General features: G+C 42.2%; 1 protein-coding gene across 7 annotated transcripts in view; it reads right to left on the reverse strand.

Annotated features, from left to right (window-relative positions):
• Positions 1 to 14,478, reverse strand: part of NIN (ninein) — a 298,787-nt gene that overhangs the window by 42,920 nt on the left and 241,389 nt on the right. For all 7 annotated transcript variants that reach the window (XM_078659731.1, XM_078659730.1, XM_078659727.1 and 4 more), the window contains 2 exons: positions 13,531 to 13,680; positions 3,583 to 3,684 (listed from right to left, as the gene is read on the reverse strand). In XM_078659731.1, the coding sequence (XP_078515857.1) occupies positions 3,583 to 3,684; positions 13,531 to 13,680 (252 nt within the window). The remainder of the gene's footprint in view (positions 1 to 3,582; positions 3,685 to 13,530; positions 13,681 to 14,478) is intronic.

Genomic DNA, 14,478 nt, shown 5'->3' on the forward strand with positions numbered 1-14,478 from the left:
TGAGAGTTTAAACTCTGATGATACAATTTGTTTGTGTAAACGGAGAACAAAACTGGTGTGTTCTATTTATTTTCTTCTTTGTGCTTTCTTATAGAGCGTAACCTCACTAAGACATTAGCACAGGGTATAAAGTAGGCTCAGAGATAGGGCAGAAAGATGTTAGAGGACAGAAAAACAGCAACAGATTACCTAGCTACACATGGTGTACAAGTTGCCATTGGAGTGGTGCATGCAAATATGTGTTCGCATTATCAACAATGCACACGTCTATTCGTTGTGTATCCTGTGCTTAGCATTGACAGTTGCAAAGCCTGCAGTGAATGAATTTGCATTTGATGATGCACCATTAGGTTCTGAAATGTCTCTTGAAATTGTTCCTACTACTATTCTACAACCGTAAATAAAATCTCTAACACCAACCTTTGTTGTCATCCAGCTCGGCAGTGGGTGTTTTGGGCTTACTTTATAGTTTTACTGTAAACCCCCACCACTCCAACAAAGGTTCACAATCACTGCACGACAAACTGTATTAAAAAGCGTCACATCAATTACATGCATGTAGATCAACCACAATGGCTCATGATGGGGCTGAAGATGAAATCAGTTCACATGCAGGCAAGAAACAATTTGATGTTTGGGTCAATACACATTTGCACAATCATACTGACAGACTAGCTTCAATCTCATGTTGGGCACACACCCACACACACCGCAATTAAAGATATTGAATCAGTTGTTTAATGAATGAGGCAAAAATAGTGCCTTCCTGAAAATAATACCAGAAAAATATATTGAAATGAACCATGTAGACATCCATGCTAAATACGGATGCTTGAACTGACACCCACTTGAGTGTTCTAAAAATAAATGACAATGCATAAACAAAGATTTGCCATCATGCCATGGCAGAACATGAAAAAGCATTGCTCTACCTTCACCAACTATCTCAGACAGGGAACTGCACCCTTCCCTGCTAGTTCCAGGCTTTGAGTGCTAAACACAGGACAGGTGGAAACAGAAGGAGAAGATTAGAAGATCAGAGTGTTAAAAGGGAGGAAAGAACTACATTTTGTCAAAGAACAGAACAACAACAAGTTTAGTGCTATAGGAGAACTAGCTAACCAATCACGGACAGAATTTTGAACTGTGAAGAAGGAACACATGCAGGACAATAAACTAAGCCATCAACATTTTATATTTTAAAAACTTATGTGGTCAGTTCTCAGTACATGGATGTAGTTTTGACATGACTTGTAACTGGCCCTGTGCCTCTTTCCATTCTGCAACTAGTTTGGGGTGCGGCATTGTGTTAATAAGGAAATGCTAAATTGCATTTGCCAGTCAATATTTCTTGCTGGAACCAAGAGTCTATTAATTTCTTCCTCTCCTTCTAAAAGTACCCAGTCCAAGTGCATTCCCACACAAATCTTGCTTAGTGAGTTGAAGAGTGTGCAAATCAGGGAAGCAAGTCATCACTAATAATGTCTTAGCACCTTGGATCCAGTCAGAGGAGTTTTGCAGAATAACACCTTCTACGGGAAATTAGGCATTGGCTGGAATCACAAAATAATAAGTGTACGCAGATAACTATTTCAGACTGAGCAGCTCACTTGGAGCATACAAATATCCCTGAACATATTCCCATAGCCAACTTAACTTTCTAAAAATAGATTTAACAAACCGATTAGCCTTGTAACGCATTTCCCACAGCTGGCCCAATTCTGTTACCAACATTCCCTCCAAACACTAAGGGTAATATCAAGTGTTACGCCATCTAATCAGAGTATTGTCTGTCGGGTAAGGCAAGGTATAGCGGGTGTCATACACAGACAGAATCCGTGTTACCAAGCTGATCAAGGTGTGTCATTGCTGCTAGACAAGGTACTCCTTTTTCAAAGATTATTACAATTTTGTTCTTCAATTTCTCTCAAAACTTTCACATTTTCTTAATTTTGCAACCGAGTTTACAAAGGTTCTTCAAGCCTTCAACTGTTTAAGTATATAGAGTTTCTTAAGGTGCATATTTAAAGTGAGACATTAGAGATGCAAGACATTGCATCCAGACATTTATGTAAGTATTTGATGTTTTCTAACGCTGGTTTAGAAATAAACTTTTTGAATCATTGTCAAAACCGCTTCACTGACTATGTTCTTAAGGAGATCACCCAAAAGGATAAACAGTCATGTCTTTCCCTGCTCAAGGTCTGGCATTTCTAACCGTAGCAGCTTTATAACATTGTGTAACTGTCTGGACATTTCTACGCATAAAACTTAAACGTCAACAGTTAATAAAAGTAATGCAGTCTGAGGACATGGTCATATACTTGTGCTAAAAATACCATCTGGTAGAACCCCGTTGCTTCTCGTATAGCATTGAATTCTCTCAGGGCATCCGATTAAAAAGATTCATGCTGTAAAACAACACTTGAGGAGACTTGCATGTGCATTTGCCTTGTACCACCAACAAGTGACAAGCCGGAGCCAGGGTGAGTCGTACATCCACAACATAATGTTTTCTTTTTCATCTGCTTGATGTCCTGTGAGTGGTAGCACCAAACATTACCAAAGATACTTCCAAGAAAGAGCAGATGAAAGAAGTCTCAGTCTACACAGCAGCACGGGGCAGTACTTTCTGCGTGTAAGGCATCAAGAGCACCCCTCACATTAGCCTAGTCATGCAGATGTTGTCCTAGTCAAAATGATCCTCGAGTGACAATGTGTTTCTGATAAGAGACCTGTTACAGGCGGTGCATGGAGTGGTGTTTTCTAAGGTTCTTCCTTCTTGCAACCTGGTGAGTAACAGGCTTGTGTCTAGCGTTTGTACATTTCAAAGAGAATCAACTTCCAATCTTACTTTAGTGATCACATCATAGGTAGAGAACAAGACATCCAAACATCATCCAAGTGTCGGACGTCGTAGCAAAATCAGAATCCCACCAAGTGCCAAGACATTTTAGTATTGGCACGTGTTTACAGTGACAAAGCTATCAGTCTTTACAAGAGAAGGAAACAATATGCTCTTTCTGTTGCATGGCTGAAGAGCACGCTACCACTTAGATGGTTATAGTTTATTCATAGGAACAATGGTCCAAAATGCTAAACTGATACTTGCTGTGGCATACGTAATTCAATAAGGATGAAACACTTATGAACAATGCTTTAAAGCGCACATCAAAAGGAGCTAGGCTTCTAGACCAATGTTTTATTCCATGGAATTATAACCTGGCTTGACTGGGCATCTTCATGTTGGAAACTAGACACTCAGTCATTGGCTATGGATAACCAGGATAACAGATGTGGCCGATGTTGTGGCACAAAGGCTTAGTATATCCTCCAACTGTAGAGAGAGGACTGCTGAAGTAAGGCAAAACGAAAACCATCTGTACTTGGACTGGCAGTACCTTTGCGTAACTAAATCCAGTATACAGAGCAGCCTTCACTACCAGCATCAAAAGGTGTAGCACAGTAACATATAGAGTGTAACTGAGAAGACTACATACAATTAATGTTTTTAATAATTATAACTTTAGTATTATAACTGTTGAATGTGATTTACAATCAGCATCAACATTGGAAACATACCTCCATTAGTTGATCATCAAGTTTAATTTGTTTTTTCCTAAAGCCTTCATTTTCCATTTTAACAGTTTCCAATTCTCGTTCAAGGGAATTTATCCGGCTAATCTGTGAAAGAAAAAACAATTAATCAAAATTCATTACTGCAGATATTATTCTACATACTTGCATATCTAATAAAGAACTATCTGGCTAAAAAGAACAATAAGTCACATCGCAAATAATCTGGGTATGAATGCACAGGCCATTTTAAAGGACACTTATGTTGTAATTATAGGAAAGGAATATGCTACTTACCAGTATGCATCTGTTCTTGGCATAGAGGGCTGCAGAGTGGTACATTTATGAATAGATCGCCATCTGGTGTTGGGCTCGGATGATTGCACTTGTTTTTCTCTAGGAGAAGTCTTTTGTAGTCACGAGGCTGGTGACTCCTCCCTGGGGTGATAGTGCGGATGGGCATCGGCTCCATCCTTAGATTGTTTTGCCATAGTAGGGTTAGATGGAGTAGTATGATAGAATACAGAAAGAGATGCCCATGTAAGTGTATCTAAATGAGATAATGTTGGAACAGACACAGGTTTCCGGGGAGGTAGGGAGGGCATGTACCACTCTGCAGCCCTCTATGCCAAGAACAGATGCATACTGGTAAGTAGCATATTCCGTTCGAGGCATATGGGCAGCAGATGGTACATTTATGAATAGATTACACAGCAGTTAACTCCCTAGCGGTGGTCACCGGTGTCTGTTGCAACAGTTTGAAATAAAGCTTTTAGTACAGCCTGGCCCACCCTTGCTTGTTGTGTTGCTTGTACGTCAACACAATAGTGTTTTGTGAAGGTATGCGGTGTAGACCAAGTTGCTGCTTTGCGTATGTCATCTAGGGGAATGTTCCCTAAGAATGCCATAGATGCCCCTAGTTTGCGTGTAGAATGAGCTCTAGGGGGAACAGTTAATGTTCTCTTTGCTTTTATGTAACATATTTGTATACATTTTACGATCCATCGGGCAATGCCTGCTTTAGAGATAGGGTTGCCTTTATGTGTTGGGGAAAACGCTACAAATAGTTGTTTCGTTTTTTTGAAAGTTTGAGTTCTTTCTATGTAGTATAATATTGCCCTTTTGACATCTAGTGTATGTAGGGCCCTCTCTGCTACCGTCTGTGGTTTTGGAAAAAAGACTAGTAGTTCCACTGGTTGATTGATGTGGAATGCTGAAATTACTTTAGGCAAGAACTTTGGGTTTGTTCTAAGAACCACTTTATTCTGGTGTAACTGTAGAAATGGTTCTTGTATTGTTAATGCCTGTAACTCACTAACTCTCCTGAGGGAGGTAATGGCTATAAGGAAGGCCACCTTCCATGTAAGAAATTGTATTTCACACCTATGCATAGGTTCAAAAGGTGGCCCCATTAGTCTGGTGAGTACTATGTTGAGGTTCCAGACTGGAGAAGGTGGTAGTCTTGGTGGGATAACTCTTTTGAGTCCTTCCATGAAAGCCTTAATTGCGGGCACCCTAAACAGGTATAGGTGTTGCATGTTTTGCAGGTATGCTGCTATAGCTGCAAGATGTACTCTAATTGAGGTGTAAGCAAGGTTACATTGCTGTAAGTGTAGTAGGTAGCAAATTATATTTTGTGTAGATGCGTCCAGAGGGTTGATGTTGTTACTGTTACAATATACAGCAAACCTTTTGCACTTTGCTGCATAGCAGGCTCTGGTGGTGGGACGTCTTGCTTGCTTGATAATTTCCATACAGTTTGGAGGTAAATTTAAGTATCCAAATTGTAAGATCTCAGGAGCCAGTTCGCTAGGTTCAGTTGTTTGGGATCTGGGTGCATTATTTCTCCATGGTTCTGAGTAAGGTGCATGGGTGAGATTCTTAATTTTTGGTGTGGCGCCTGTGAGAGTTGTAGGAGCGTGGTGAACCACGGCTGCCGTGCCCACGTGGGTGCCACTAGTATCATGGTCATTGAATGCTGTTGCAGTTTTCGAACCACTATTAGTGGGAGAGGGGGAAAAGCGTATGCAAATTTGTTGGATCAATTTATCCATAATGCGTTGCCCTGCGACAGGTGGTGTGGGTACCTGGATGCGAAGCTTTGGCATTTTGCGTTCTGATGAGTGGCAAAGAGATCTATCTCCGGTTGTCCCCATCTTTGGAAGAATGGCTGCAGTATTTGGTCATGTAGTTCCCATTCGTGTATTTGTTCTGACTCTCTGCTTAAGATGTCTGCTATCTGATTCTGAACTCCAGGTAGGTGTTCGGCTAACAGATAAATGTTTTGAGGAATGGCCCATCTCCAAATTTCCTGCGATAGTCTGGATAGTTGGAGAGAGTGTGTCCCCCCCTGTTTTTGAATATAATACATTGCTGTCATGTGGTCTGTTCTGATCAGGACTGCTTTGTTGAGAATATGCATTTGAAAAGCTTTTAATGCTAGGAACACTGCTAGTAGTTCTAGATGGTTTATGTGTAGTTGTTATTGCTGTACACTCCATCTCCCTTGTACTGTGTATTTGTCCATATGAGCTCCCCATCCGGTGAGCGATGCATCCGCCGTTAGCACCACTTGTGGAATTGGTTCCAGGAACGACCACCCTTTGGCAATGTTTGTTGTATACCACCACTTCAGAGAGCGGTGTGTGCGGTCGTCTACAAACACCAGATCTGTAATCTGACCCCGAGCCTGATTCCACTGTGTTGCTAGACATTCTTGCAGCGGGCGCATTTGTAGTCTGGCATATGGGATCAGCAGTATGCACGAGGACATCATCCCTAATAACTGCATGAACACTCGAGCTGTTAATGAGTTTTGCGTTTGAAATCTTTGAATCAATGTGAGCATTGTTTGAATCCTGACTGGATTGGGGTATACTTTGGCTTTTTCTGTATTTATAGTAGCCCCTAGGTATTGTTGAACCTTGTTTGGTTGCAGGTGGGATTTTGTGTAGTTCACCGTAAACCCTAGATGGTGCAGCAGTTGAATTGTCTTTTGTGTGTTTTGAAGACATTCCTGTCGTGACGTGGCCTTTATTAGCCAGTCGTCCAAGTAAGGGAAAACATGTATTTGCTGTCTCCTTAGGTGTGCTGCAACCACTGCTAGGCATTTTGTGAACACCCTTGGTGCTGTTGTGACTCCAAACGGAAGGACTTTGAACTGATAATGTTGTCCTTCTACCAAAAACCTGAGGTATTTTCTGTGGGCTTTGTGAATTGGGATATGGAAGTAGGCGTCTTTTAGATCCAGTGTAGAAAGAAAGTCCCCTTTCTTCAGTAAAGGAAGTACCTGTTGGAGCGTGACCATGTGGAAATGTTCCGAATTTATGTATGCATTGAGAGGTCTGAGGTCTAATATTGGCCTTGGAGATCCATCTTTTTTGGGAATTAGGAAGTATAGATAGTATACTCCTGTTCCTTGTTGATATTGTGGAACCTTCTCTATGGCATGCTTTTGTAGTAGTGATAGTAATTCCTGTTTTAATAATGTTAGATAATCTTGACTCATTGGACGCTGTTTGGGATGGATGTTTGGGGGTAGCCGTGAGTTCTAGGCAATAACCATGTTGGATAATTTGTCTCACCCACCTGTCTGATGTGATGTTTTCCCAGACAGGTAGGAACTGTGATAGGCGTCCCCCGACCGGTGTTAAATGGTCTGGGGGGAGCTGTATGAAGTCACTGTTTTGGGGTAGGAGAGTTGCGGTTGTTGTTGTTTCCGGGACCCCTACCTTTGTTGTTATTACCTCTGTAACTGCCTCTAGAATTCCCTCTGGGTGATGTTGGGGTAAAAGAGGTTGATTGCTGGCTTGTGCCTGTATTCTTTGATCCGCCTCTATAGGTGGACCTACGAAAGGAACCCCTCTGAGCTGGCTGTTGCAATGCTCCTATTGACTTAGCCGTTTCTGAGTCCATTTTCTCTAACGCCTCACCTGTACCTGAGCCGAAGAGTGTTTTCCCATCAAAGGGCTGGTTCAATAAAGCAGTTTGTACCTCCTGTTTGAACCCTGATACCCTTAACCATGCATGTCTTCTTAACATGATACTGGTGTTTATGGATCTTGCTGCAGTGTCTGCTGCGTCTAAGGCGCACTTAATGGGAAGTGTTAGTTATTATCTTCCCTTCTTGTATCAGCTGATCTGCCCTCTTTTGGTCTTCCTTAGGGAGATGTGTAATGAGTTTTTCGAACTCATCATAATGGGCTCTATCATAACGTGCAAGTAGCGCTTGAGTATTTGCTATGCGCCAGCTGTTTGCCGCTTGGGATGCTACTCTTTTGCCAGAGGCATCTATTAACTTTGACTCTTTGTCAGGAGTAGGAGCTTCTCGTGCTGTTAGTGAGTTTGCTCTCTTACGAGCGTTAGATACTACTAACGAGTCCAGAGGTATTTGCCCCTTAATAAATACTGCATCTTTTGGGGCTGCCTTGTATTTTTTGTCAATTCTTGGGTTTAACACCCTAGCTCTCACAGGATCTTTGAATATATCTGATGTGTGAGTGAGGAGACCCTTAAGCATAGGTAGGGTCCCCGAAGATTTCTGTGCAGCAGGTAGTGTTTCTAAAAGGAAATCTTCTATCTGAGGTTCCGCATGTAAATCTACCTTGTGGTATTTTGCTGCCCTATTAATTAGTTGTGCAAATCCCGAATTATCATCAGGAGGAGAAGGTTTTGAGGGATACAGGTCAGGGTCACTATCAGTATCTGACACTGCGTCATAATCCTCCCATGGGTCTGTGTCTTCTGGGATAGTATTGTTATCATCCCTAGGAAGGTCCCCATCCCCTGTGTCACTTTCTACATCTGTTTGAGGTGTAGATGGGAGTGGTGTAGAAGGTGGAGGAATAGCTGGCAGAGTATGAGGAAGAGGAGAAGAGGGTGTGTCCATAGGCTGTGGAGAAAGGGGAGGAGTTGTATTTGTCCCCATTGTTCTATTTTTAGGAGGAGGGACCTTGTCCTCCAACGGCTGAGTCTTCCTCTTTTTAGGTAGTTTTGTCACCACCTTGCCAGTCTGTGGATCGATAAACAAAGTCTTTTGTCTTGGATCTGTTTGTTGCTCCTGTGTCGGTACCGAAGTTTTTGGGTCCGAAAGGTGCTTTTGCGTCTCGGTGTGATGTGTTTTCGGCACCGAGAGTTTGCTCGAGTCCGATTTTTTCGATGTCGAGGGAGTCTTTGATGTCGAAGCATGTTTCGGTTTCGACATAGAATGTTTCGCCTGCAAGCTCTCCTTGGTATGGAGCTTCGGTGTCGGTGTCGGTGACGACCGTTTTTCGGATCCGATATGGAGGGAGGCCGAATGTTTCGGTTTCGGTGCCGAGCCGGAAGGCGGGGCGTCTGAAACTTTTTTCGGTTGTCTGATCGGGCTCGAAGGCGGGGTCGACACCAATCGGGTTGGTTTTTCGGTAAGGGGACGTCGTCACTCACGGTTTGATGAACGTCGACTTCAGACTCGTCCGCTTCCGACCCCGACCCGTCTTCTCTCTTCTTCCTCCTCAGGGTGTTGGACCTCGAACAGTTCTGGGATTGCATCTGACTCCATCCTCGACATCTCGTGTCTTCGGGCTCGACGGTTTCTAATCGTCGACTTGGAGGAGAAAGCCGCACAGGCTTCACAGTCCCTGAATTCGTCGTCAGGTGATCAAGAGAGGTTGCACACCTCGTGTAGGTCCGTGTGTGGGAATTTAGCACCACACGTTGGACATTTTTTGAATGGAGTCCTTTCCATGCACTCCGGGCTGGACTACGCCGAGATAGGCCTTCCGGTCTCGTCGACGTAGAGTTGGAATTTTTTCTAGTTGACTTCGAAGCGCATCGAGATGTGAATGAAGTCGCGCTCGATCAACAATATCGTCGAATTGGAAGTGGAATACGCGCCGAAATATAACTTCTTTCTTGAAGTCGATCCGGAGCGCTTCGATCCTCATCCGCACCCGATGGCGGAAAAAAACAATCTAAGGATGGAGCCGATGCCCATGCGCACTATCACCCAAGGGAGGAGTCACCAGCCTCGTGACTACAAAAGACTTCTCCAAGAGAAAAACAAGTGCAATCATCCGAGCCCAACACCAGATGGCGATCTATTCATAAATGTACCATCTGCAGCCCATATGCCTCGAACGTATATTACTCGATAACAAAATGAGATCTGGAAGTCATATTAAGTAACTTAAAAGGCTTTGTGGAGATTTTGTTTTGAAGAGTGCACAAAAGCTTGGGGTAAAGCATAGCACAGACAAATTAAAAACCGTGTCTCTTCAATGTGGATGAAGAAAGATTAAATTTGAGGGTTAGTAAAAAAGAGAACTGAGCCAAGTGGTCAAGAAGTACAGAGTGTGGTTTGTAAGCTAAGCATTAGACTAGATGTTACCTGGAGAAGTGCAGAGAACAAGTACAACTTTAGGATCAATTCAATGCTAGTTATTTGTCACCAACTAATAAAGAAAAGGATGAAATATTTTGAGGCGTTAAGGTAGACAGTGACTTCAGGTTTCGAAGATCATTAATTTAGAAATCTGGAATCGGAGTGAGAATGGAGGGAGGAGAATGAAGGCAGTATTGCAATTAAGTCCTGTGCCTCCTACAAGGACTGGATGATAAAAAAGGAGCATGGTAGTGAAAAAAAATTGAGAACGTCTTTACGGTCACAAAGTGGCAAGTAAATTGACCAACATATGACGCTTGGTAGCTTGAAACTACGTTCCACTTAATTCTAACCGTTGAGCTCTTGGACTTCTATAGCAAACTGCTTTAGGATAGCAAGAAGAAACAAATGCCTCAATGTTCTTCCATGGAGATGTCTACATTATGTAATGCTGTGTAAATAAGTTCTCCTGGTGGAATGGTCCAGAACTCTTTAAATAAACCTTTAACAATGTCATTAGTTTAGGATTTTGTAATGTGAAAACGGTTTCTCCCACAATTTACATCAAATATGGCGTTGATGAGTTATTGGGCTAGTTGATTAGGACACCGGCGATATTTAGGTGGGAAAATCACCAATTTTGGTTTCATTGCTTAATGTGGCTGCAGACCTAGTGGTGTAGAGCAACACAGTTCCTGGTTTAACTGGTAAGTTTGCAATTCACCATCCCTTGTTGGTATTCCTTGATAACTAGACAATATCAAAAGAAAGAAATGCTTATGCGTTGCAAAAGATGGCAACCACTTGAACGCAATTTTGTAGTAAAATGTACTTCTGAATCAGTACTATCATGATCGTACACAATCCAGATCTACACTAGTGATTGTGGCAGCATGTTCCAAACCTTTGCCAACTTGTTGCATGGCCTCACGGTGTATGTGATCATTCATTTTATCTCTAGATTGACTAGTATACATATTTATAACAATGAAAAGGGACTATCAAGAAATTATCACTGTGGTCTTCACAATAATAACACTTTGCGGTTTATTTTTCTCAAGACACCCAGCATGATAGATGTGTGCGCTTACATTTGTAGCTATTCAGCCTGTTTCCTATAAAGTGGGGATAGTAGGATACCCATATGGAGAGAACATCACTGCCCCACTATATTGTCCAGGGAGTACTACAAATAATACAGACTTGGCACATTTTCGGCAGCGTTACACAATCAGTAGATGGAAGGCGCTCTGGATGCACTACAGCTTTTGGCTTTCCCGAGTGCTCCTCATCACTCCATGGAGGTAAAACACTGGTAGATGGTGTGAACGTTGGCTGCACCATTTATAGTAGCTCTCTCTAGTGTAATTTTTCAGAGCTTTGTGTTCCTATGTAGGTGGTTTGAGACTGTTAGTACTGAAAGTTACTGATGCCCTAGATAAATCATCTGCATATGAATGGTGTCTCAAACAAGGCTGTTGCGAGTCGGCTGAAAACTTAGACTTCCTCTCTCCTTGATTCCAGGCACTTTAGACAAACAACATTGGTCCTGATGAGACTCTACAATTGAGAGTGGGTCAAAATGTCGACACACAGTTCCCTGGTTACGGAATCACATGGAAGAAACATATGAATTACTATATTTCTCCAATAAGAACTGTTTCTAAACTGTTGATAATCAGGGATATGTACAGTGCATTTTGTATTACTCTTGTAAATATTCACTTACACAAGCACTGCTCTGTCTACACTTTTCCACTGTACAGTTTGCACCTTGTATGTGTATAGCATATATGGAGAGCAACATCATTTTTACCAAGGAGTGGAGTGTTCAGTCTTGACTAATGTTTCTATGATTATATATCAACATAACACTAATCATCGCGCAATTCAACTGAATACCTTGAAGTTAGACCATAGGTATTCCTGGAACAACTATCATGGGACAACTTAGAAAAAATAAATTGTATTTCATATCTTGGTAAGCATTGAATTGTATAGAACAGGATCAGTACACTATGCATAAAGCAATGTGTACTGTACCAGGCACTATTTTTGAGAAGGCATCAAATGTAAAGCTTCTTGTAACTTCCTGCCATGGGCAACAGTTTCATTTTAGAAGGGTGGATAGTTGCATTTAACTAGCATCAGCAAAGTAAATAAGTGTGGATTTGAAAATGCCCCGCACCATAGGAGCTGCACAAAGTGTGAGCAAGTTGACTGCCTACAGTCTGAAAGCCTAAGAAGCAACAGATTTGTTTGTTAGGCTTGTTGTATATCCCCTGCTTGATGCCACTGCTGGAAAGGGGTGCATCCAGTAATAGGCTCTGTCAGTCGGGTGCCATGCCTCCATAGGAAGACCACTGAAAGGCAGGAGGGAGAACAAAGCCTTGTTCATTCCACAACCTTCCACTCTGGTGAATGGGAATGAATTAGGATTTGAGGCTGCCCTACATAACTAATTGAACCTCTTCGTGAGGATATCTGATTTTAGTGAGGGGGAAATGTAGCTTACATTTCGAAGCAAGAACCGAGATGTTAATTTCATGTTTCTGGTGACATTATACACTCCTATCTACAGTTGTTAAAATCCTTCCAAGAAGCGCTGCCAAGTGCAAACAAATGCATTAATTTCCTGTAAACTGAAAGTATTGAATGGGTAGGGATGGATGGGGGCGGGAGCTAGGATCTGAGCAATGTTGGGTTCTTGTTCTGCGATTGAATGTAGAATGCTCTTCATTAAGTGAGAGCATAGTGGAATGTTAGTATTCAAACAGGGAGCGGGGGTTGTTGCAAGCATACTTCTCTGCCAGTCGATTCTTAAGCAGCTCCATAATAAAATCCTGTTTCTTACCCACCACGACTTGTGGACTTCTTTGCAAGCAAAAACACAGAAAGCCATAATCCGCCCAAACATTAGGAAAAGTAGATTACTTTTAACACTCGTTTTAGTTGCATTGCACATTGGCACCACTAGAATTACTTTGAAGCCCAGAGATCACTGTACACCTAGTTTAAGGCAACTGCACTGATTACCTATCAGATGAGGTATGCAGTTTAACATTTTGTGTAGTGCATTTAGCAATCATGGAAACAGGGGCTGACCCATTTTATAAGCAATGGTTTAGAATTACATCCTAGCAAGAGCCTTATGCATATCCCAACAAGAACATTAATAGGTGGATTAATTTAGAGAGATTATAGCAGTGGGATAAGCTGCAAGAAATTGTTCGATCCACACTCACAAGTTAGCTGGTTAGAAACAAAAGTTTCAAAGATTCCCAATTAAGTTATATACACATTATGTATAAGTCATAATACTCAGAAACAACATAACGGGAAGAAATGGTGCAAAATTACAACATAGCATAATCTTGAATAAAAGATCAAATACATCTCAGGAACACTAAGATTCGATATTCTGAAACACGGACATGGTTTAAAGGACCAGAGTTAAATGGCGTGAAGGGATATTTTGGCATACAGCTATGGAACGCCTAGACCAGTTTGATGAAACAACTTCTTACACTAACAGAACAGTCACAATATAAGTCGCCAATGTTCACAAACTAACAAAACCCATCAGAACACACCTTTCGATTCGCAGACGAGAATTCCTTTTGTAGTTGTTCACACTCTCTCTTTAGGCTTATCTTTTCCTGCTCCAAAGCTTTAACCATACTTGACTGGCTCTGGTGATTGTGATGCTTGAGAGAGATCACGCTTGATTCTAGTTGTCTGACCTGTCACAAAACCATAAGAAGATTAAGGAAAATAGTTACATTGAGTAATTAGAGCAAGGTGTCCTCACACGTTAAAGCCATTATCATATGCTTGATAGCCTCCTTGTCGTTCTGTTACCAGAGTGGCCTAGTATGATATTTTCTGATATTTTACTAAAATACTGCTCTGATAACACAAAGTAAATACAACTCTTGCAACAGAGAGATGCAATCCAAAATTACATTGAATATACGACAGCTGGTTTTCATGGACTTTCTCTGGCCCTGCACAATTCACACAAACCCATACTTGAACTGTAAACACACTTAATATTGTGAAGTCACATGCTCCCCTAGAGTTGGAAATGCCAAGAACAGCTGGTGCTTGCCTCAGCTCCCTTTCTTACTGTAGGAAACTGGCTCTTTATATAGAGGACCAAACAGAGGTACACTGTGTAAAGAGTCCAGGCAAACCCCAAAGGAATCACAAAACCAACAAGGGGGCTCAGGTTCAAGATGATCTCCTCCAGGCCAGGGTGGTAGAGTCCAGAGGTGTTCTAAGGAGTCGGATTTAGGTCACTACAGACACTTGCGAAAGAGGGGCCCTGCACAAAGAGCCTGCAGGCAGCGCCAGTGAGTCCAATGTGGCAAAACCCAAGGTGGGCTTCGCCTCTGGAGGGTCGGGGGAGCATGCTGGCACCGTTGTCCCACTTCAACTCAGGGTAGTGGGCATAGGTGTCGTGTTTGAGGCGGTCTGGATTCCTCACAGTTCTTTGGAGTGCCTGCCAGATGCATGGAAGCAGCTCTGCTACTTCATTT

The sequence above is a fragment of the Lissotriton helveticus genome, chromosome 9 (genome assembly GCF_964261635.1).
Source record: "Lissotriton helveticus chromosome 9, aLisHel1.1, whole genome shotgun sequence".
In the NCBI taxonomy this organism is placed as follows: Eukaryota; Metazoa; Chordata; class Amphibia; order Caudata; family Salamandridae; genus Lissotriton; species Lissotriton helveticus.